This window comes from Lissotriton helveticus, chromosome 3_1 (genome assembly GCF_964261635.1).
Source record: "Lissotriton helveticus chromosome 3_1, aLisHel1.1, whole genome shotgun sequence".
In the NCBI taxonomy this organism is placed as follows: domain Eukaryota; kingdom Metazoa; phylum Chordata; class Amphibia; order Caudata; family Salamandridae; genus Lissotriton; species Lissotriton helveticus.
The window spans coordinates 1,090,164,670-1,090,189,163 of NC_136061.1; the positions used below are offsets into that span (position 1 = coordinate 1,090,164,670).

Below are 24,494 nucleotides of genomic sequence, written 5' to 3' on the forward strand. Positions count from 1 at the left end.
GGTTGCCCCATTGGAATCGGCCACAAGGTAAGTTAAGAATAGTTCCATACTTTATTCAAGGCAGCCACATCTAGGCAAACGCAGGAAAACAAATCTTCAGATTCACTCAGCCAGACCGGTTTCGGGTGTTCGCCCTTTCTCTATGGCGTTCTGTGTGTCAAAAGGCGTTTTTTCCATCACGCACTGTTCATTTCAAATAAGTCTGCCTCAGTGGGCGTGGCCGTGCTCACGGCCTTCTGGACTTTGTAGTGCCTCAATATCTTTGTTGCAGTGAGTCCGTCTTGGGATTTATTGTGCAATTACTGTCTGTGTGCCAAGACGGACTCACTGCAAAAAAGATATTGAGGCACTACAAAGTCCAGAAGGCCGTGAGCACGGCCACGCCCACTGAGGCAGACTTATTTGAAATGAACAGTGCGTGATGGAAAAAACGCCTTTTGACACACAGAACGCCATAGAGAAAGGGCGAACACCCGAAACCGGTCTGGCTGAGTGAATCTGAAGATTTGTTTTCCTGCGTTTGCCTAGATGTGGCTGCCTTGAATAAAGTATGGAACTATTCTTAACTTACCTTGTGGCCAATTCCAATGGGGCAACCTTTTCTTGAATGAATATATTTATATATATATATATCCGCAATACCTCGCAGAAAAACACCGCTTTAGAAAGCGGAATCACAAAGAGTGGAGCAACTGTTGTGTCAGCGTTATTTTATTTCCATTCACATGTCACGACGCGTTTTGGCCATCCCGGCGGCCTTGATCACATGACTGTGCATTCTGACAAGCCCAGATTTTAAAGTGCAAGTGCATCACATATTGCAGTCGACATAGAGGAGATACTTTCAAGTTTAAATACATGTATAAGAATGTTTTTTCAACAATTAAATAAATACATATGCCACAAAATAGGAAATACCAGCTTGAATGCATGATACTATAAACATTCCATTTTGGAGAATTTTCATTTTTAGAGAAAAGACATATATTAAAACGTCCTTTCGTAATATATATATATATATATATATATATATATATATTATTCATAAAGGTTGCCCAGAGATGGAGCCGCACTCCGTGTTCAGGTAGGTAACAACCTTTATTCAAAGAACAAACTGCTTCCCATTCCGTGATTGTCCCTGGCCTTACGCGTTTCAGAGAAGACATTCCCTTTCCTCAGAGGCCGAAATTCGAGCAGCTCCATTACGTGCACCTGCACTGTTCTCTGCATGTTGCTTGAGTGGTAATTATTAGCCTCCGGTGTGCCACTTAATTTATTCACTCTTCCGCTTCCGCAGGTGCACGTAATGGAGCTGCTCGAATTTCGGCCTCTGAGGAAAGGGAATGTCTTCTCTGAAACGCGTAAGGCCAGGGACAATCACGGAATGGGAAGCAGTTTGTTCTTTGAATAAAGGTTGTTACCTACCTGAACACGGAGTGCGGCTCCATCTCTGGGCAACCTTTATGAATAATATATATATATATATATATATATATATATATATATATATATATCCACACCACTCCACTCCCACGAGCTGGTTGCTTGCGCTTTCTTTCCCAGAAAAAACGTGGAGCACAGACCCAGGTTGGTGCCAAGAATTTCTGTTTATTTAGCTGTTGTGCTGTCGGCCATTACGCGTTTCGGTACTCAACGTACCTTGATCACATATATATATATATATATATATATACAAATATATATTGACAAAGGCTTCTGTGAAGCCGAAACGCGTGTCTTTAAGCCCGGGGTCGAGGGAGACTCAGAATAATAAAGGTGCCATATTTCTGCAGCTCTCGAGTACGTGCCTTCTTCTTTGGGAGCAGGATTGTTTGTTCATATATATATATATATATCGAGTCAAGATCTCCTGAATTGCATATGGCAAACAACAGAGAAACGGACGCTTGTATTCTTCTTCTCGAAGCAGGTATTTATTTTTAGATTTTACAAGTGAACTGCAAGTGCTGAAACCAGACGCGGTTCGGCGAACACAGTCGCCTTGCTCACTGGAAAAAAGTGCATGGTGACCCAACATATTTAAAACACCATTAACCAATCCTGTGTTAAGAGGTCACATGGTTCATCCTACAGACATGGAAAACATACTTATGTGCTCCACATTTCATTCGACTTGGAAAATGGTAACGACCCAATGCAATTTATAAACGCATTTTTGTAACCAGGGATTTAAAACTGAGTTAACAATGCTGCCATTATGTCAAATTACAAAAAGATTTGTATCTTTGCAAAGACGCTTTCACAATAACAATTCAAAACCATTTTTTAGTCTTGCTGTGAATCGATATATACAAACTGCAATATAGCAAAATAGTATAAAACAATTGAAAGAATAGTAGAAAATAATTCCAAGAACAAACCACATTAATGGCCACATTTGTTAATAACTGCATAATACATGATTTCAATATATGTGTGTTCTCAGAAAATATGATACTATATTGTTTACATAATGGCATCCTTATTCCTAGGCACAACATATCCCTATCCGAACCATGGTCTCCAAAAGTGCTAGTGCTAAAGTGCATAACGAAATAACAGTACTAATGATCTGTACATATAAAGATCATTGAATCTTCAACCCCAAACCGTTATCATGTCAGTCAAAAACCTTATTGATTTGACCCAGCCGGGTACAAATTCAAATGGGTTGAATGGTTGGGATGAGAGTCAGACCTGAAAAGGAAACAGTTCCTGAAGATAACTTAATGGTTGCTCCAAAATTAATCCTAAATAAGATCTAAATTTCATAAGAACTGGGTAATATAAACACACTCAAGAGATTAAACTATGGGAATAAGCAACACATCAATTTGATAGAAATCGCAATCAGAAATCAAAAATCAAAAATCAATAATCAACAGAAGGCCAAGCGTAGTCTTAATGAATTTAAATTCAGTTTCAGTCATCTCCAAGACAGCATTCCATCAGTGCCAGGGAGCCAATAAATACCATAAAACCAACATAAAACCAACAATTCATAGGACTAGTCTAATAAATTCATGATAAAATGCATATAAACTGACCACATGGCCGATGTAAAAAACCATCAATAGAAAATGACTAAAACCAACATCAAAGCTTAATAACTTTCATGATTAAAAAATGTGAAAACCTCAGAGACTAAAAAGACCAAAATTAATTTATATACACACTATCTGGATGGTGAAGGGGAACCCAAATTATGAAGATCGCTATTCAACAAATGCCCTATAGGTAATGATGTAGATCCTCACAGATGTTAAGACCTCTTGGACTCTTAGAATCCATTTCAATTATGTATTTTGTTTCTAACTGTCTGAGGGACTTTTCCCTGTTGCTCTTATTCTGTGGGACACTGTCAATCACAAAGTATTGCAAAACATTCAGATTGTTGTTGTGTTCTGCCCTGACATGTCGGGCAACTGAGTATATGGGATCTGCATTGACTGTTGCCCTCAAGTGCTGTAGAATGCGTGCATGCACCTGAAGTTTTGTACTTCCTATGTACTGTAACCCGCAAATGCAATTTTAAAACATAAATGGCATACTCAGTTCTACAAGTATAGTGTCCCCTTATCTTAATTGGAACATCTGAAAAAGCATTTACATAGGATTTGGTATTAATACCAAACTTACATGCCCTGCATGTACTACATTTAAAAAAAACCTTCTTTGGCGACAGCCAATTACTTTTGTTGTATAATTCTGGGCTAGTTTTGCCTTGCGATAGGTGAAATTGGGTTTACCCGGTAAAACTCTATTCAGAACAGCATCAGTCAATACTATCGGCCACTGCTTGTTTATAATCTGTTGGATAGAAGAAGACTGCCTACTATAAGTAGTGATGAATCTACATGAATTCACAGAATCAGAATTCTTACTGGGGCTAGGGTCAGTTGGACCATCCATTGCGTCCAAAGACTGAGATGTGACCTTAATCAATTTGGACCGATCTTTTTGGTTTGCTTTTTTCATAGCTATGTCCAATTTACGTGGATTATAGCCCCGTTCTAGCAGTATATTTTTAGTTGCTGTTTGTGCCGCTGTCAAAGCAGCATCAGTATTACATGCCCTGCGGTTTCTCAAAAATTCTCCGTAGGGCAGACTGGATATCGTATGATGAGGGTGGAAGCTAGTGGCATGCAACAATGTGTTGCCAGCAGTAGGCTTCCTATATAGACTAGTTTGAATACTGTTATCTTCAATTTCTACCTTGATGTCTGAAAAGGTAGTTGACATAGAATCAATTTGGGATGTAAATTTAAGGTTAAGGTCATTCGAGTTGATGACATTCACAAAAGCCTTTGCCTCAGCCTCATTTCCTCTCCAAATTATAAAAACATCATCTATATATCTCCACATATGTACGACGTGCTGTTCAAAAAGTGCCTTGTGCTGTTTTCTGAGGGCATGCTCCTCCCACCAGCCTACTTGTAAACATGCATAGCTGGGGGAGAAGCATGCCCCCATTGCCACATCGTGTTTCTGTTTATACACCTTGCCAAAAAACATGAACATATTATTGAAAAGACACCATCGTATCATTCCTAATAACATTTTGTTGTGTTGGTACAAGTCTATGTCCCGGTGTTTGAGATAAAAGTCAACGGCACGGAGCCCATCGTCATGCCTGATGCAGGTGTATAACGAGACTATGTCCAAAGTTAAAAATAGATAGTCGCTGGCCCACTGTACATTGTGTAATTTGGATAGAAAGTCTCTGGAATCTTGTAAAAATGTGGGCAACGCTGGTACATGTTCTTGTAGGAAATAGTCAACATATTTGGATGTGCATTCAAATGTACTGTTTATTGCCGAAATGATGGGTCTTCCTAGCAATGGGTCTAGACCTTTATGCACCATGGGAATTAAGTAAAAAGTTGGTAGAGTAGGGTGTTCTTTATATAGGAATTTAAATTCCTCTTTGCTAATAAGACCCTCAGGCTGCCACTTTGACAATTCATGTATATATATACACAAGAAATGTCCGGTTCTTCTGAAATAAATGAATACTGCTACACCTTGCGGGATTCTGCTGCCTCTGAATGCATCCTTGCAGGGGGGCACCTGGAGTGATGTGATGTAAAACGGCTGGTCCCGGCCGGGAGGATTGCACGGCCACGGAAAAGAAAGGGAAGTGTGTGTTGTAACTAGCTTGCTTGCTCGTAGAATATGTAGTGCATGACATCAAAGATTGTGGTGTAGCATTCCAGCTGGAATATATTCAGTTGAAGAGCAGAACTTGTCGGTGGTTGTACTGAATAAATCTGCGCTTAAAAAGACTTGAAGCATTTTTTTTTTTATCACTGGCGATGAGGGAAAGCTTGATTGGGGACAAGCACACATAACCACCGACTCCCCTGTGAACCCACATTCGGTATTCGGACAATATTTGGACTACAGCTGAACAAATAGCAATTTATCACCAAGAAACAGTTTCAGGAAGAAAACTGTTAACACTTTGGAATCGGCGGAAGAAATGAAACGAACAATATATGTATTTTCATAACTTTGACTTACTAGATTTGGCCATTGAGAACAGTTAATGCTCCCGTACCGCTCGCACTCTCACGCGACAAGTTTTCTTTTGAATTCACTGCGCGTGTGTTGTCTCGAGGTGAGCATTCTGTCTTCTTTGCGCTGACCCTGACACTTGGACGCATGTCAGGTAACACAGCGTACAACGTAATAACAACGTGGCGGCCATCTTTGTTAAGTTTAGAAGCTCTTTTTAGTTTTAGAAGCTTCACTTCGGCAGTGAAAAACGAACGACGATCTCTTCAACTAAACCGACTGATTAAACCAACAAATTGTTTCAAACGCGGCATAACTACCAACTATAAGGTGTGGATTTCCTTTCATTTTTTTATAATACCACCATCATTTTTACATCATTTTTATCTGAAAGAGACTTTATTAAACCATGAACAAAATATAAGAACATCATTTTTCTCGGTTTTATACATTGGACATTCAACTAACAATGGCTACATCTACTAGTATGTCACAACCTCCACCATTCCTTTCTGAAGAGGAAGACCCCAATCCTCCCTTGGAAGAGGTGGAGGAATTTGTTTGATTCCTACAAAGTAGCTATTGGGGGAGAAACATTTTCGGCCTTTAAGAAATTTTGCTACATAATTTGGGTGTAAAGGGCAGGAACACCTATGATAGTATGGACCTTATACCAGTAGGCAGTGGTGATGGAGAGCCTGCGGACGTATATGAGATGTCTATGACTATGTTAGAACGTTATTTTGGTCCCAGAATTAATGTTGTTCTCGAGCGGCACAGATTTTTTAACGAGTACAAGGTCCTGCTGAACGTGTAGGAACTTATGTTGCCTCTCTCAAGACATTGGAAGGTACTAGTGAGTTTGGAGAACTATCTGATTCCCTGGTGAGGGATCAACTTGTAAGATGTACAAACAGTTCAAGAGTTCAGGAAAAGCTCTTATCTAAGAATCCCAAGTTATCTGAAGCAGTTGCCATTGTGGAAGGCATGGAAAATACTTCCTCTTGGGTTAAGGAAATAGGAAGAAATTGGGAGATTGGTAATCAAACCCCTAATGAAAATCCCAAAAAATTCAAGATAGTGTACGTACGTTGGGTGATAGTGACAATAATGAGGAGTTTCCTGATGGTGTTGCTAAAGTTTCTGCGAATGTTAAGAACAAGGTTGCACTAAAGAACTCTCAATCTCACTCTCCAACCAGCAGAGATGTTCCACCATCTAATGAACGTGATGCTTGTCAGCGACGCTCATCTGATCATAACAAGATTAAAGATTATTAAATGATATGATGTTATAGATGTGTGTAGTTTCTCTCATTCCTCTAACTTTCCCAACTGTTATGCCAGAGACAGTATATGCAATAATTGTGGGATCAAGGGGCATTATGCTCGTGTTTGTAAGTCGTGCAAGAGAAAGGATGTGAGTGAAGATGTTTCAGATGTTATCCGCACTGTAGTGGTGTCTAATATATCTGAAAGTGATGGCAAGATTGACTCTGAACAGATCAGTATGCCTTTTTGTAACATTGGTGTGGATAGTAATGTGTTTAAACGCATGGCAGACTCTGGATCTCCATTCACCTTAATAGGTAACAAAATTTGGGATGAGGTTGTGGGATTGGAAAATGTTACACTTTTGCCTTCTTACATTGCTCCTGTAAGTACTCCTCTGGGAGCATATTGGTTCCTGAGGATGCCTTTCGGGTAAGCCTCAGCGGCGGCCTGCTTTCAGAGAGTGATGAAGATGATTCTTGGAAGTCTACAAAACGTAATGTTTTTTCAGGATGACATTTTGGTCTATGGTAAGGATGAGAATGAGCATGAGGTTGTGTTGAGATCTGTGTTGAATAAATTGGGGGAGAGTGGACTCACTGTCAAGAGAGAAAAGTGTGGAATTGGTCTAGAATCTGTTACTTATCTTGGCCATGTGATCTCGGGGAATGGTATACAACCAAAGAAGGAGCTTGCGGAGAGTATTGTCAAAGCTCCTGCACCGGAAGACAAGGAGCAAGTCAGATCCTTCTTGGGTATGGCTGAGTTCTACCCTAAATTCGTCAAAGGTTTTGCAAGTGTTGTTATACCCATTAGAGTTCTGTTGAGGAAGGGTGCGCGGTTTGCATGGTCGACTGAATGTGAGGAGGCTTTTAATACTATTAAGTTGGAAATTGGAAAGATGCCAACTTTAGGTCACTTTGACTCGAAGTTAACGACTATCCTGACGACTGACGCCAGCCTTAGATGACTTGGAGCTGTTCTTTCTCAGGTGGTGAATGGAAAAGAAATAGCTATGGCTTTCGCCTCCAGGGCTCTTAGAGAAGCTGAAGTAAATTACTCTTGCATTGAGAGGGAAGCATTGGGAGTATTTTGGGCAGTACTTAATTTAAAATTGTATTTGTGGGGGATTCCGTTTGTAGTGAAGTATGATCATCATCCCCTGGTACGCACTTTATTTCATGTCATCACAGTGACCACAAGACTAAAGAGATGGATTGAAGGTTTGCAGGAATTTAATTTTTCCGTGCAGTACATTCCAGGTCGGAACAATAAACCTGCAGATTGTTTTTCACGACTGCCCGTTGAGGCTGAACAAAAACGAGAAGATATTGAAAGTGTGAGTTGGGTGATGGAACCTTCTTTGTCTAAGGAGGAATGGTCAGTGTGTGTCAAGAATGACAAAGTGTTTTCATCACTCAAAACGGTCATCTCCAGAGGTTGGCCTGTTTATGAAGATCTTGATTTTGATCTGAAACTGTACTGGACAGTGAGGAATGATCTTACCTTTTGTCAAGACAATCTAATGAGGGGTGACAGAATAGTTCCACCCAGTGAATTAAGAGATAAGGTTGTCAACTTAGCTCATGAGGGGCATTTCGGAAGAAGCCTTACGAAAGCACGAGTCAGGGAAAAGTACTGGTGGCCCGGCATGGATGGATGGTAGATGGTAGAGTCTGCAGTTAGTGATTGTCACTTGTGTGCTGTCAATGATAAATCATGCACCACTCCCCTTTCACCTGTGGAGGTTCCTGATGCGGTTTGGACTAAACTTGGTTTGGATATACCTGGCCCTTTTGAGCTGATGCCTTCTCATGAGAGATTTGTTGTCCTTTTGGTTGATTACACTTCAAAATGGGTGGTCTCGAAGTGCATGGGTGTTATCAACTCAAGGTCTGTGATTGAGTTCTTAAACAATGCATTTGTTTCAGAAGGAATTCCGAATTATTTAGTCAGGGACAATGGGGTACAATTTACCTCTCATGGGATGGATGTTTTTCTTAAGGATCTTGGAATTGTTCACCAAAAGACGGCTCTGTATTCTCCCCAGGCCAATGGTCTCACAGAAAGTATGAAAAGAGTTGTAAAGAGCTGTGCTCAGAGAGCATTAGAATCAAAGATTTCTTTCAGTAGTGTGTTGAGGGAAACTTAGTTGGCACATCACACTGTTCCTAATGCTATTATGCAGAAATCTCCTTTTGAAGCTTTGAGGGGTAGAGTGGCGAATTCTAAACTCAACCCAGTTTGGCTTCCTGTAGGGAATAGTGATGATGGTGTGACTGATGAGTTGAGGAGGAGGGGTAAGCTTGCTAAATATCAGCAAAAGTATAAACAACGGTATGATGTCAGGATGGCAGTCAAAGTGAGAAAATGGAATTTGGGTGATCGTGTATTGGTGAAGTGGCCTATGCATGGTCACAAGGGTTCCTCTAATTTCTGTGGTCATTATTACTGCAATAAAAAAAATTGTGACTTTGGACACTGGATATACCTGGAGCATGTCCAGATTGACAAAGTTTACAGGGTTTGGTGACAGTTCCACTGTTACCCAGTATTTTGTTCCTCCAAGTAAGAACATGAACACTGGACATTTGGCCAGGCGGCACAGACATATGCTGGAGACATTCAAAGATTATGTCTTGTATTGATGTATTTTCTTGTTCTATTTAGTTCACTTAACAATTTTTTTTAGCTTTGTTGAGCTCATGTTGTTATATTGTTGTTACCTATTTTGTTAAATCACTCTGTTAGGGAGGGGTGTTGTAACTAGCTTGCTTGCTCGTAGAATATGGAGTGCATGACATCACAGATTGTGATGTAGCATTCCAGCTGGAATATATTCAGTTGAAGAGCAGAACTTGTCGATGGTTGTACTGAATAAATCTGCGCTTAAAAAGACTTGAAGCATTGGTCTTTTTAACAGTGTGTTCTGCCTCGAACAGACTGTCTGGACGGTTATGGCAGAGAGGCAGTGTCTAAATGAAACTGAACTGTTTTAGGTTCGGAGGCTCACAGGAGAGCATTCATTTTAGCAGAAAAGAGTTGTGATATTGGCAGCAACCACCGAAGGTTTTAATTGAATGTGAGCACTGCAAGTCCCAGAAAGGTGTGAGAACTATTAGGTTTATCGGAGGGCGGGCCCACCAGAGGGCGATAAATGTAAACTTTTACTCTAACTTTGACTGCCAAATCACATGCGCCCGTGAAGAAGGAGCAAAGAAGCTCTGAAACGCGTAGGGCAATTATCTTTTTTCGGACAGGAAATGGCCGGTTCTTCTGAAATAAATGAACACTGCTACAACTTGCGGGATTCTGCTGCCTCTGAGTGCATCCTTGCAGGGGGACACCTGGAATGAAGTGATGTAATATGGCCGGTCCCGGACGTGAGGATTGCACCGCCACGGAAAAGAAAGGGAAGTGTGATCTGCCTCAAACAGACTGTCTAGACAGTTATGGCAGAGAGACAGTGTCTAAATGAAATTTAACCGGTGTTTTAGGTTCGGAGGCTCACTGGAGAGCATTCATTTTAGGAGAAAAGAGTTGTGACATTGGCAGCAACCACCAAAGGTTTTGATTGAATCTGAGCACTGCAAGTCTCAGAAAGCTGTGAAAACTATTAGCTTTATTGGAGGGCGGGCCCACCAGAGGGCGATAAATGTAAACTTGCACTCTCACTTTTGACTGCCAAATCACATGTGCCCGTGAACAAGGAGCAAAGACGCTCTGAAATGCGTAGGGCAATTATCTTTTTCAGACAAGAAATGGCCGGTTCTTATAAAATAAATTAATACTGCTACAACTTGCGGGATTCTGCTGCCTCTGAGTGCATCCTTGCAGGGGGAGACCTGGAGTGAAGTGATGTAATACAGCCGGTCCCGGCCACGAGGATTGCACTGCCAAGGAAGAGAAAGGGAAGTGTGGTCTGTCTCAAACAGACTGTCTGGACGGTTGTGGCAGAGAGACAGTGTCTAAATGAAATTGAACCATTGTTTTAGATTCGGAGGCTCACTGGAGAGCATTCATTTGAGCAGAAAAGAGTTGTGACACTGGTAGCAACCACCAAAGGTTGTAATTGAATGTGAGCACTGCAAGTCCCAGAAAGCTGTGAGAACTATTAGCTTTATCGGTGGGCGGGCCCACCACAGGGCAATAAATGTAAACTTGCGCTCTCACTTTTGACTGCCAAATCACATGCGCCCCTGAACAAGGATCAAAGAAGCTCTGAAACGCGTAGGGCAATTATCTTTTTCGGACATGAAATGGCCGGTTCTTCTGAAATAAATTAACACTGCTACAACTTGCGGGATTCTGCTGCTTTTGAGTGCATCTGTGCAGGGCGACACCTGGAGTGAAGCAATATATGTATATACTTGTATATATGTATACATATTCAGTGAAAAAATACATGATAAAGTAATATAATTATGTTCTAAAATAACATAAAAACTACATTTAAAAACTAAATAAATAACGGAAATTCACCAGTGACAGTTTACTGAGCTCACTATAACTTGAGACCAGGACATGCATTGCCTAAGAGCTCACATATTACAATCCTCATGACATGTTAATTGACATCACTGATGACATCTCAAATGACAGCAATGATAACATCATTGATGACAGCATACAATCATTGTTACACTTCCCTATAAGGCAGTGTCAGACTATAAGCAGTGCACTGCTGCGGAGCAAGTTATAGTTAGCGCAGTCAACTATAGCTGATGATTTTCAGTTTAATTGGTTATTAAATGTTAGTTTTTATCTTTTTTCAAAACCTAAATATAGGGTCACCTCAAGCTTTGTTTATTTCAGTAATTTTTTTAACATAAAGTAAGATGTTCTTACCATACTTACCTACAAAAATAAACTGTCTAACAAAAATGCAACCTTGCACCCTTCCACCATGGTGTAAGGATTCCTGCGTCATGAGGAGATTGTTTTTGCACAAAAGCAATCAATTGAGGTGATTTCCTCATCCAATGTGTGCTGTAGAATGCAGCAAACATTTAAAGAGGAAAAAAAACCGAGGAGGAATGAAAAAATGTTCCTCGATGCACCTCGCTACGCCACCCCTAGGGTAGCGTAGCATTGTGATGCATTTCCCGATTTACGATTCCTCGTAAATCTAGAAATGCATCAGTGGACATAGGTGTTGTGTGGGAACACCCACAGCAACATCCATGTCATGCCCCTAACACGCAAAGTGTTGCGTGACAAGTGGCGATATTAGCAAGCACAAGCAAAGACACGCAGGGTGGCTTTACGTGAGCTTGTAAATATCACTCAGCAGGTTGCGCCGCTGGTGCATCATGCAACATGAGGCACTAGTTGTGCAAGGGGCTTGTAAATTTGCCCCACGGTATTTTGTGGGAGATTGGTTTCTGACTCGTTTGAATCCCATACGTTTTATTTTTATTTTTTACTTTTATCTTGAGTTAGTACAACTGAGTCTCTCTCACTGTAAGCTTGGAGCCGAGCTCTGTTAGAACCTGCTTTCTAAAATGAGGTGCATGCTTCTTGGCTTGAGGAAGAGGCTTTGTGCTGTATATATGAGAACACATCAGTACACTTGAGTGTGGCCAAAGTGAGAGGGACTACTGTTCATGTTAGCCCCGTATTTGCATTCAAGTATTCTTTGCGGATGGGACCTTATGTAAATTGGTTTGGCTTGTTAAGCCATATTATTATGGGGCCTGAAAACAACATTACCCAGCTCGTTTTGACTAAAGTGTGCATCTGTCATGTTTTACTGTAAGCCTGTGGTGCTTTACTGTATTCACACTCTAGGTGAAATATATGTCAATATATTAACTTTGTATTGGCTCAACACAGGGAAATAATAATAGTTATGTTTTCTGTGCCTCTCTCCTTCACATACCTTGGGCTTTGCTTCATTTTTCTAAGTCAGAACTACCCTGCTTTATTACTCAGCTGCTCTGCAGCTAGCTAATAAATAATAGATGTGTTATCCGTCAATTACCTACCCTTAATAAAAACCGAATGTTCTTTTCCAATTTGCTAGATAAGAAGGGGTATAATCACAATGCCACCATTTTTGAGAAAAATATAGTCTAGTCTGGAATAGGAATGATGAGCAGGTGAAAAAAGGAATATTCTATCAGTGAGTCTTCAAGTGTTTATTAGAGACGATTGCAAAATAGTAGAATACAACTATTTAGGCATCTTCTTGGGAACAAAATGCATCATTTTTTTCATTGACAAGACAAAAATCTCTCTAGTCTGGCTCATCTTAATACTACTGTCACCTTTTCAGAAACATTATGTGACCAACATTCAGTGTTTTCTGAGAACAACATTCAGACAAATACTAGCGGTTTTTCTACATCTCCCCCCAAGACTGAATCAGCTCGATATAATGGTGCTCCCACTCAGTTTAAATTTCTGTCCAGTGAAAAAGATGTTGTATCTTTTATTATAACAAAAGGAAACATTGCAGAGAAGTAAGAGTGACATATTGCCGAAATATTGTCATTTTATAAATATTTGCCACGGATGAAACTTTGAGAACGTCGGATATTCAATATCATTTCACAATGCTAGGTACAGTTACATCTGCTAGGCATGCCCACAAATACAATGATGTTATATACTGGATTTTATGGCTATTTTCGATGAAATGTAAGTGAGAGTGTGCCTGCCTTTACCTTAATAGCTCATCACCATGTACTGATTTACTGGTTGAATTACCCAAGTGAGATACTCATCTCCCTGCAGTCTTATGCAGCAGTAGACAGTAGGAAGTTCCTGAGGGGGCTCCAGATGTCTGTGGGTGAGGATGTAGGCAGCATGTGTTCCGTATGGATTTCAGTATGCTCATTACAGTATACCAAGGAGTGAACCCACTGTTGGAGATCTCTCTTTGCCCCAACATCAGCAATCAGCCATTTTGCTAGCACCAGCACTAGATCTTTATGTCGTTTATGAGAGGATGGGGTCTCCCACAGCTGCCCTAGTATTTCAACTCTTTGATCAAAAGGCAGATTATATATAATTGTATCGGATAGGGGGGTGATGATCTCCACCAATAAGAATGAATGCTGTTGCATGACCATGATAAATGTAAACATGTCCTGACCAACCAGATCTAGCACAATCCATGGTGTACTCCCAGTGAAGGCGTTGAAAGATATACTTTGTTTATTTCGTATAGGCTAACCCATTTAGTTAATCCCAGATTAGTCAGTCTAGAAATTGCATTCATGCATTACTGGCTTCAGTGGGTGCTGGTAAAGTGGTGGGGAGGGTCAGTAGAGGAGCCTCATTCTCGTTCATTTGCTGATCTTACACCAGCCCTACAGGTGCATATCTCTGCTGCTACAATAGGCAAGTAGGGGGGGGAGTTGGGGCACCAGTCAGAGCTGTCATTGAAGCTCTGTGGGTCGTTTCCATTTCCATTGCAATGTGTGGTAGAGCCCAATAATGTGCAAAATGGTCTTGGGCACAGAGATAACAGAGCTCCAGATTTGGTGCTTCGAGAACCCCCATGGTGGAACGGCAGTATCAGAGTTTTCCACTTAATCCTGGGCTGTTAGCAAGCCAAGGTTAGTCTGAAAAACTGTGTGTGGATCGGGATTTGATGAGCTGCTGAGGGATGTTAACAAACATATAAAGTAGTTTAGGGAGTGGCACCAATTTATGAGCCCCATCCATTCAGCCAGTGATAAAGGTCGAGACATCCACAGGGTAACCTGCTCAGTCATTTTGAGTATGGTCTGGCCGTAGCTTTCCTTTATAGCAGTATCCATGTTGCAATTTATCCTGATGTTAAGGTACTTAACGAACACATTGCACCGTTTTAGCGGGAAGTCCAGGGTAAATTCGATCACCCTCTACTCTCCACAATGGGGAAGATTTGTGATTTATTCTAGTAGAAGGTTGTCCCAGACATGGCCCCAAATCTAAGGTTTTCCCGGATCATCTCATCAAGGTACTCCACAGAATCCCTAAGATACAAAGTCATATCATTGGCATATAACAATAAGAGAATATGCTTGCTAACGTATCTAATAGCATAGTCTGAATAGAGTTGATGGAGTTTAGTCACTAGAGGTTAAAGAGTGAGTTCAAATAGTATAGACGACAGGAGGCATCCCTACCTCGTGCCTCTGCGTAGTTCTGTTGGGTTGCAATAGGGGGTCATTTTTACTTACTCTTGCAGTGGGCGCAGAGTAGAGACGTCTAATCCAATCTATGGAGGTGCATGGCTGGCCCATTCTAGAAAGAATGGTGAAGAGATATTCCCATTCCAGGGAATACAATGCCTTTGAAGCATTTAGGAATACAGAGACTGCATCAAGGTCCGGATTCAGGTGCTGCATGAGGGCAAAAAGGAGGTGCAGGTTGTGCGCCATTAAGCAGCCCAGGATGAATCTAGGCTGATATAATGTCATCAGGACTGGTAGAAATAGATTTAAGTGATTAGAGAATAATTTGACTAGAATTTTGGCCTCTCAGTTGAGAAAGAACAGCACACAATATGATTCACAATGCTGTGACAATCTTCCCGGTTTCAGCAGTGTTGCAAGCACAGCTTCATGTTTAGTGGGGGGTAATATGCACAGCTTTCAGGTCTCCTCAAACAAAGCCAGAAGGTGGGGTTCTAGGATATCTGAGTAGCTTTTGTTAAATTCAGGGTGTAGCCCAAATACGACAGTGGTCTTGCATATAGGAAACCCACTTATCACTTCTTTAATTTAATCTAGAGTGAACAGCTGTACTAGAAGTTCACTCTGGGAATCAGATATCCAGTCAATGGCTGTGCCAACAAAGTGCCAGGGAGTGACCCTGTGGAGGAATATAACTTAGAGAAGAATGTGTGAAAGACTCATGGAATCCAAGAGGCATCCTGGCAACATGTGCCTATCCCATCCTCAATCTGAGTGAGATCTTTTCCTGCCATGGGGTGCCTGATCATGGCACTAAGGACATTCTTGGGCATTCTTCTTCCCCATCTGCCCAAGAACATTCTTTTTTTGACCTGCACACCCTTTCTTCCAACTAAGAACACCTTCAGGCTTATTACAATGTCGGTCGGAGTTGCCTTCACCAACATCTTCTTGGACTCGGCACCGACCGGCCTCCAGTCCGACCGCCTGATTACGATGCGACTAAACAATATTCTGTCACATACTCACTTTTCCTTATGGGAGCTTGTGTCTCGGCCGAGAAATGGGTGTGTGTATAAAACCCTGCACCCTGTGGCAGGCACCCCATGGTGCCAGCCACACAGTGCACGGTTTTACAGGAGGTACTCTAGGTACCCCCTAGACCACCAACCATAGACAGCAGAGGCATGAGGGCCCTACTAGGGGCTCCCACAGTCACTTTCCGACAGCCTTTCCGTGTCAGAAAGGCCCGCATGGAAAGGCTGTGGGAAACCGACATCATAATCCTCACAGGAGAAAGCCGTCCATCGAGGATTCTAGTGCGGTTCCAACCGGCTGGAAGACTCCAAGAGCCGGTCGGAACCAAGTCAGAATGACCGGTCGGTTTACGTTTCGACTAATAACATCGTAATCTGTTAGTCGAACCACAAACCGACTGCATCGGTCGGAAAGCTTCCGACTATCGGTCGGAGGCTTTCGGACCGACATTGTAAACCCCTTAGTAAACTTTTTTGATTTGTAGTTTTACCTGGTCATGATTGGTGGGGTTTAGGGATATTTCCAATATCTTGAGCTCATGCAAGTCAGATGTGTGTGAAGAGATATCAGGATTCCATTATACTTGGCAATATATTTGCTCTGTAGTAAAAGTTTTTGGGGGAATATTGATTCCATAAAATATAGTCAATAAAACAATCATTAATATACAGTTTCTCAGAATTATTATGGCCAGTTAAAATCTCTTCAAGCCTATTTCAGTGCATCATAAAATCACTTTAAAAAGAATAGAAACAATGTTCATAACACAGCAAGAAGTAAAAACACGTACATATGCAAAATAGCAACGACTGCATGCAACCAATTTCTTCTGGTCTACAATTTAAGGCCATTAGCTTCCTTTATAAGCCCTACCATGAATAAGAACTTGCTTACAGCCAAACAGTATAAGTGGATGAGCAACCCTTCAAGATTTTCAACGCCTCCAAATACCTCTGAAAGCCATAATGCTTGCACTGTGGACGTATCCATTTCCCTCTAGGCTTTGGATATGCTGGACAGAAAATAGTACATGATGTATAGTTTAATTTGCTGACAGAGAATACATAGTACATGCAGACAAATGGACAGTGACCCTAATTCAAGTCAGTCGGTCATAGAGGAATTTCAGGTATTGAGATTTGGTCAATTGTTGCAGTGGGAGATCAAAAAAGGTTTCATAAGAGGGACGGTCCTTAGTAAAAAAGAATTGGTTTGAATATATTCCCAATAGCTGAAGCTTAGAAGTAGCCACAAGCAAGGCAGGTTCCGACCAGAAGGGTCCAAGGTCCAATCTTTCAAACCAATAGTTGGCATGTTTGAGCCACAGGAAGGTGAGAATTTTTCAAAGGCAAATAATTTCTCAAATGCCGTCCGATATGGCCTCGACTCCTCATTGATCTAAAGCCTCATCCGATCTAGGAAGGACATTAATCTAGCTGTCTCTCCACTCTTTTTCGGTGGACATCTTAAACATCGGTATTAAGGGAGTGCTCATGGGCAGATAGAGTAATGAGCAAACAAACTTGTTTTTGCTTGTAGTAAGAGAATTAAGAGTAGGCATATCCCCAAATTTCAGCCCCCTAAAAGGCAGAAGAATGGGTCTTTAGTTTATATAATTCAAGTGCCAGAGTAAGGCTCTCAAAGCTGTTCCCAGAAACATCCTATAGATGGCTGAGGCTTGATGTTGGATCACAAACCTTCTTTTCTGAATATGTGGAGACCATGATAATCTACTATCAAGGATTATGCCCAAATGCTCAAATCTTAAGCCACATCCAAGTTTCCAATAGCCAGGGACAAAGCGTGCTTAAATGTTTTGTGTAGTCTATCATTAATTTAGTTTTTCAGATCAAGGTCTTTATATGAACAAAAAGCATTAACATGAACCAAAAACTGCTGAAGGCCCATCTGAGTCGGGTAGATTAAAAAGTTGTCATCAGTGAATAAGAGTGCGGGCACCCTGGCCCTGTCTAATTTTGGTGCATCTATGTTCCCTTGTAAAAGAGCCTCCACTATATTTTTGACATACAGGGAAGAGACGGTAAAGCCAGGATGCACCCTTGCCTCACTCCTCGATCAGTCGTTTAAATTCCAAGTCCCCAGCAAACTTGGGAATACTTTCTCTGGTGGAGGCTAATAATCTGGGCAAGGAGGACATCTGGGATCCTGAATTCCTTTAAGGATGCCCAAAGCAACCCCCTGGGGATTAAGTCAAATGCTGCTCTGAGGTCTACAAATGCATTATAAATATGTCCTTCTCTGAGTCTAGTATATTTCCAGAGAATAATCAGCAGCATTAAGACTAGATCAATAGTTCTAATGTTTACCCTCAATCTTGTCTTTGATATATAGTTGTACTTGTTCATGATTGTTGGGGTTCTGGGACATTTCCAATGTCTTAAGCTCATACAAGTCAGGCGTGTGTGAAGAGATTTTGGGATTCCATAAACTTTGACAATACTGTAACCTTAAATGTTTCCCATACTATGCCCACACTGCTCAACAAGTCATGGTTGCTCTGGAAGTATTTGGCACACAGTTCTTCAGAAAAAAGACCTTATCCAGGAGTCCTTCAGCATTCAGTCTCTCGTGCTCTTTGTTCCCTGCCAAACCCAGACGTTGCAGGCTCAACAATACCAGGGAGTGGTCAGCGAAAGTTTGGGTCAAGTGTCTCATGCAAGTCACCCACAACCCCACATCCTGTGTGCCAAGCCAAAAATCAAGCCTAGACCAGGTGTTATGGATTACAGAATAAAAAGCACCCTCTTTTTGCAAGGGTTGGAACCGTGTCCAGGCATCCAAAATCCTATGCTTACAGATTATCACATGTAGATGTGATTAGGAGGCCAGAGAGGCCCCACCTGGAGTGATCCTGGATCTGTCCAAGTGCTCCTGTAGGATGAAAATGAAATCAGTCACAGCAGTGAGCAGGGGATTGTGGAAAGAAACTTCCCCATTTGGTGTCACATATTCCAAAATTGTCTATGTTAGGACAATAGCAATTGACAATCATAATCTGTGTCAGTCCCAGCCTGCCCCAGAGCATTGCTCATCACCCACATTCATCTATGCTTGAGCCCGTGACACTTTTTACCAGAATGGAAATGGTGCAGGAGTATAAGGAGTATGAAGATGTGATGCAATGCAAGGCCCATGTTTTGGCATAGACAGGTTGTAGGCAGGGTTTGAGGTGTGTCTCTTGTGATAGGGCAATATTAACAGGGTGTCTGTCTAGAAATTATAGTACCTGATGCTTTATCCTGGGATTGCTGAGACAACTAACATTCCTGGCCAGGCATGCCACTATCTTGACTATGTTACCATTGTGTTGGAGTGGGAGCCTAGCATAAAGCAAAAGATCTGTGAATCAACAGGTGTGCTAGGCTCATGTAGTAACTATCTTGGGGTGTATGATGTGTTGAGCCTAGTGGTTTGTATGGTATATATCGAGTCTGTATCTTTCACAACTAATGTCTCCAAACTGATAGCCACAAAACCCTCAGAACAAACCCTGGAGCTATTCTAAGATAAACCATAACCATTCTTTCTTATCAACTGGGCAGACATTTAACAACTTTGGCATTGTAGGTCACTAGTGTTTAGGATAAAACTCTGGGGTTCGCCAGAAGATTCAACAGAATTCCCCTCGAACATAGATCGAAGGTGTCAAATGAGTCATTGAAGTGCATCATAATCAAGTAGCCATATTGCATGGAATATAAAACTGTGCAAGCAGAAAATGGCAGGAACTGTCAGTAACATCAAGACTCTATATGATTATATATGTTTGTTGATAGCGACTCAAGCTTTTTGGAGGGTTCATAGAGCCCATTAGTACAGTACTAGGTTGATGTTTTAATCAGAGTTATTTGATACATCAGGAAGTTGTCTCGCACTGCGCTGCCACCCCACCTGACAAGCCCACCAAGACTTTTTTCAAGAATTCTTTAGCTTTCTGGAGTATTTGAAATATGTGCTGTTTCCCTTCATGGGTAATATTTAGCCGGATAGGGTCAAGCATGGCATATTGTATTTTGGTTTTGAGGGGTTATTGCATGATTAGCACAAATTTTCTTCTGGCTTCCTGTAAGGCAATGGTAAAGTTCGGGTGTAATGAGATGTCATTGCCCTCATAGGATAGCTTTCATTTTTCACTAACCAAGCTCAGTACCATGTCCCTATACTAGAGGTTTAATAAAAGGGCAATGATGGGAGGTACAGGTGTGTCTAGAGGGGCAGGCAATTAGTGGTAGATGAGCCCTTTTCATAACCACTAGTTATGAGAAAGCTTCTACCACAAAAACCTCAAGGAGGAGCTTCTGGACCTAATCTTCCATCACCCTGTATCTCCTGTCACCAGGATAACCTGGATCTAAATGTTGTTTCATCTGGACCTAGCTTCTAAGTCTTCATTCTTGGAGACAATCACATGCAAAACATTTTCCATATTGAGGATTCTCTCTCCTTTTGTCATGAGGCTGACCTCTGCAGCTAAGAGTCTTTGTTCTGCCTCCAACAATTGGTCATCATGTTTTTAAATTTACATGTAATAGAGTTCATACAGGAGGTACATATGTCCAGTTTGTTGGCTGTGGACAGTACACTCTCCTGCATCGCTTCCAGCAGAGATTTATTAATATCATCTTTATTTTCCAGGTCAGATATCAGTTCAATAGTTCCTGTTGTTATCCTGTCCTGTGTCACCATTTTGATACCCCACTTGGGATCTAATTGAAGCTTTGATTGATTGTTATCTGCTTTTCCCATTGTGTGGGTGTGGAGAGGTGTGTTCAATGGAAAACCATATCCAGAAAAGCATGCAAGTACTGGAACTTGCATCTTGGCATTCCTGCAACACTTCTCAATAGGCTGCAGTTAATATAGAATAACACACACAGTCTTTGGTGGGTCTTCTTTTGCAGGCCATCCTCAGTAATTTCACTGGCTTACAATTAAGAATCATTCATGCAATGTTAAAGCTTTATGTATTTAGCACAAGGCTTTTCAGGAAAAGTATCTGCAGACATTATTCTTTATTGCCAGTCTCATACCTTCTGGTCTGACAATGGACAAATTATTGTGTTCCCTAGAATAAATGTGTGTATTCCTTTTTTAATTGTCATTGCACCCCTAAGCTTTAGAATGAGCTCTCTTTGAATACTAGCTCTGGTTATTTGTATAACTGGACTTCCCAGCTTCCTAAAGCTGTAAGGTGCAGGATGCACTACTTTCGGAAGCTGTTGCAATACATCAATAATTTTATTATTTCATTAATTTATTCATAACTCACAAAAAATGCAGCCATGCTAACCATAACTAACCAACAAAGGTAGTGCCTACAAAGTAATGTCTATTGATGAAAAACTATGATTGTAGTGGGGGGTATACTTGCACATCCTTCTTCCAATTAGGTCCCTGTGACCTTTGGTAATGAAGACTACAGACAAAGGAACTTAGCTGAAATTCCTTTGTGCATTGCTACTAATAAATAGGTTTAACCACTTGGTATCCTCTTCTTTCATACTTGTGGAACAGGAGTCAATTTTCAACATGTTTTGAGGTTCAAAACATAGTCATTCTTATTCCTAATCCAGTAATGCTGTACCTGCGAATCCTTGTACTGTGCGTAATAGTAATGGTTGCAGTTTTGCTGCACAATTACAAGTTGGATCCTTATAAATGGGGATTAACGGCAATGGTTAGTTTGTACACTGATGATTCTCACATGCTTTTACTTCAGCCCAAGCAATTTTTTCCCCACACATATTTCCCCAGGATCTCCAGTTGATACGCGCTCTTTAGTTAGTTTCAATTGATCAACAGGCTTGAAGACAATAGATGAAATCGTATCTTTAGTTTTGTTTGTATTGTTTTGTTCATTTCTTGAAATTGCAATGGATGACAAATCTATATAGATATGTTCTAAAGTAAAAAAAAAAAAACTTATTGTGGGGTACCTACATATATTTGTGGAGATATTTAAGGCAAGCACTTACATTTATAATTTTACAATTTAAACATGTTAGTTGATGTTGTTTTTGAGAAATGCGGTTCTAGGTAATAATGAAACAGCTTTTTTATTTTACCATTGCTCTTTAATTCATGCACTGTTTTTCGTCCTAGATTAATTAGTTTGCTCATATTTGGAATTGTCTAAATGCTATTTGTCTAACCACAGATAATCTAATACCTGCATGTGTTAATTATGATTTTTTTTGTTTCAGTGGTATACTGACAAAGATCATGGAATTGGTGATAACGCACACAGGCATATTTACACCCACATGACCCATTTTATGAAGCAATGTTTTGCATCATCCTAAAGATAACAGTCTGTGGTATGGGGATAAATGAAGTGACTCCACTAGACAATTCAAGCATGGACATTAATGCTGAAAAACAAACATTTTCTAAGAAGAAATCACCAATCAAATGAAGAAAAGGCTAAAGTGCTTCCCTTCTACTGTTGCCTTGTAAAATATGCACTTTACTCAGGGTTATTCTGGATCAAGTACTGGTTCTGAAAACTGTTAGAATTGACTTATGTTAACACTTCTTTCTTTATCAGGAATAGACATTAACACATTCACACTAAAATGTATTTAATGAGATTCACTCTATCAATTTTCATTGTTATCACTTTCAACATAAAATTAAAATATAGGATATCTTTAACTGTAGCTGATTAGTTAAAGCCTTAATAATTGAAATAAAAACGGTGTTGTTCTTGAGTTATGGAGACCTAAGCATGTAAGCAATAAGAGATATGTATAGGGAAAGACAAACATATTTTTAATCTTGCATTATGATATTCCATTAAATAAAACAAAAGAAGATCCTTTTGCTTAGTTAAGGGATAATCACACTTGATTGGCAGTGTGATCTTATGCATAGAAAATGCTACATGCATTGTAAAGCATTCAAGCATAACATTGAGCCTAACCCCATAAGAAAATATGGAAACAAATGTATTCCACAATCTTTGTAAGAAAGTCTATATTTGTTGGTTTTAATAGCAAGCACTTCATTTTGAGGAAGATCTTTCATTTGTGCAAACTGTGAGTCATGAACTGAAAAAAGTATATGTCTATGTTTGCGTTTGATGCTATGGAAAAAAAATGGTCCAAATTCAAAAAAATGAATTGTACCTTGCAATTGAGATGATGTCATTGGATTCCATTAAAACTGCTTGGAAAAGTCAAAACTATTAGTTATATAATGCTTAACCCACAATGTAATTAGTCCTACAGTTATAAATGTTCACCAACTTGCAAAAAGTTCCAGGATTCCACAAGAAAACCTGTGCCAGATGCAGATTTGCATGTTGATTCAAAAAAGGTGAAATACATTTTCCCATGGAGAAACACTTCCCTTTCAAACAAACCAAGTCTATAGAATTTATTCCACTACCCAACCTGGAAAGTGACTCATGCCAGCACTGCATTGGTGTAAAAATCAGACCCTTTCCAGGCTGGAATGGAGAGTTAGAGGAGTTTCTGAATGCCTACAAACATGCTTTTGAACGCTTTGGAATGCCCACTCCTCAAGAGGGATTTACAGATGCAGAGAACTTTCCTCTTTCATAAATAGACTTATGCCTGGCAGGAAACCTTTTGTTTATTACCGGATGGGTGTAAAAAAGTTGAATTTGGTTGTAAACTTTTCTATTTCTAAATTTACATTCCTGAGTTGGACCAATAATGTCTCCAAATCTTTCATCATATTTATGATTGTACTGCTAGGAAGATGTAACTGATAATCTAAAAATCATATTTTCTAGGAAATTAAATTTATTTTCACTGTTTTAGTAGCCTGATGACAAAAAGATGAGAAAATGTTCTCTGTCACTTTGCATATCCCTGCTTCAGTCACCTTATGAGTTTCAGTTCAGCACTTCCTAATTGTTAAATGAATGCAAATGATTTATGAAAATTGCTTTGTACACTATGTCCAATTGTTATTTTAAGGAACAAGTCGCTAAACTCATTTTGGAGTTCCTATTACCTAAGTTATTTATTTAAAATATAACAATATAGATCAAATCTATGCATTTGTATTTATGAAAGATCAGTATGGAAGACAGTTTAGAATTTTTCTCTTGCATGAATTATTGTCAGTTCTACAGTCAAATATGACATTTTTAATACACCACTAAACCCCTCTGTTATTCTGAGTGACTTGCTTATTTGTCGACACAATGTTACTGTGATATTATGTCCCAAAGTAAGATATGAATTATCTGCAATAAACAGTTTTGATTATAATAAACTTGGTGGTTGTTTCATATATTATGCCTCCTATTTACTTAAGTGATGACTAAGAAATGGTATCGGAACTTGGTGCAAGAGAGTTTTTTTACAGCAATAAATATCAATGATAATAAAGGCTGTTAGAAGGCTGCTTCATGTTCTCAAAGGATTCTCACCATTCAACAGACTACAGCCCAATAACAGATTTTGGGTACATCCAGGGCTCTTACATCAGAGACAATTCACAAGTAGAAAGAGACAAAAACGTGGCTATTTTGGCAGATGTGTAA

The 24,494-nt window shown here is 40.2% G+C and overlaps 1 protein-coding gene across 7 annotated transcripts in view; it reads left to right on the forward strand.

Moving 5' to 3' along the window:
• The window catches only part of LOC144823287 (dipeptidyl peptidase 4-like), an 867,366-nt gene extending 843,143 nt beyond the window's left edge, over positions 1-24,223 (forward strand). For all 7 annotated transcript variants that reach the window (XM_078681655.1, XM_078681657.1, XM_078681659.1 and 4 more), the window contains one exon: positions 22,180-24,223. In XM_078681655.1, the coding sequence (XP_078537781.1) occupies positions 22,180-22,278 (99 nt within the window). In that variant the 3' untranslated portion in view covers positions 22,279-24,223. The remainder of the gene's footprint in view (positions 1-22,179) is intronic.
• The last annotated feature ends 271 nt before the right edge of the window (positions 24,224-24,494 follow it).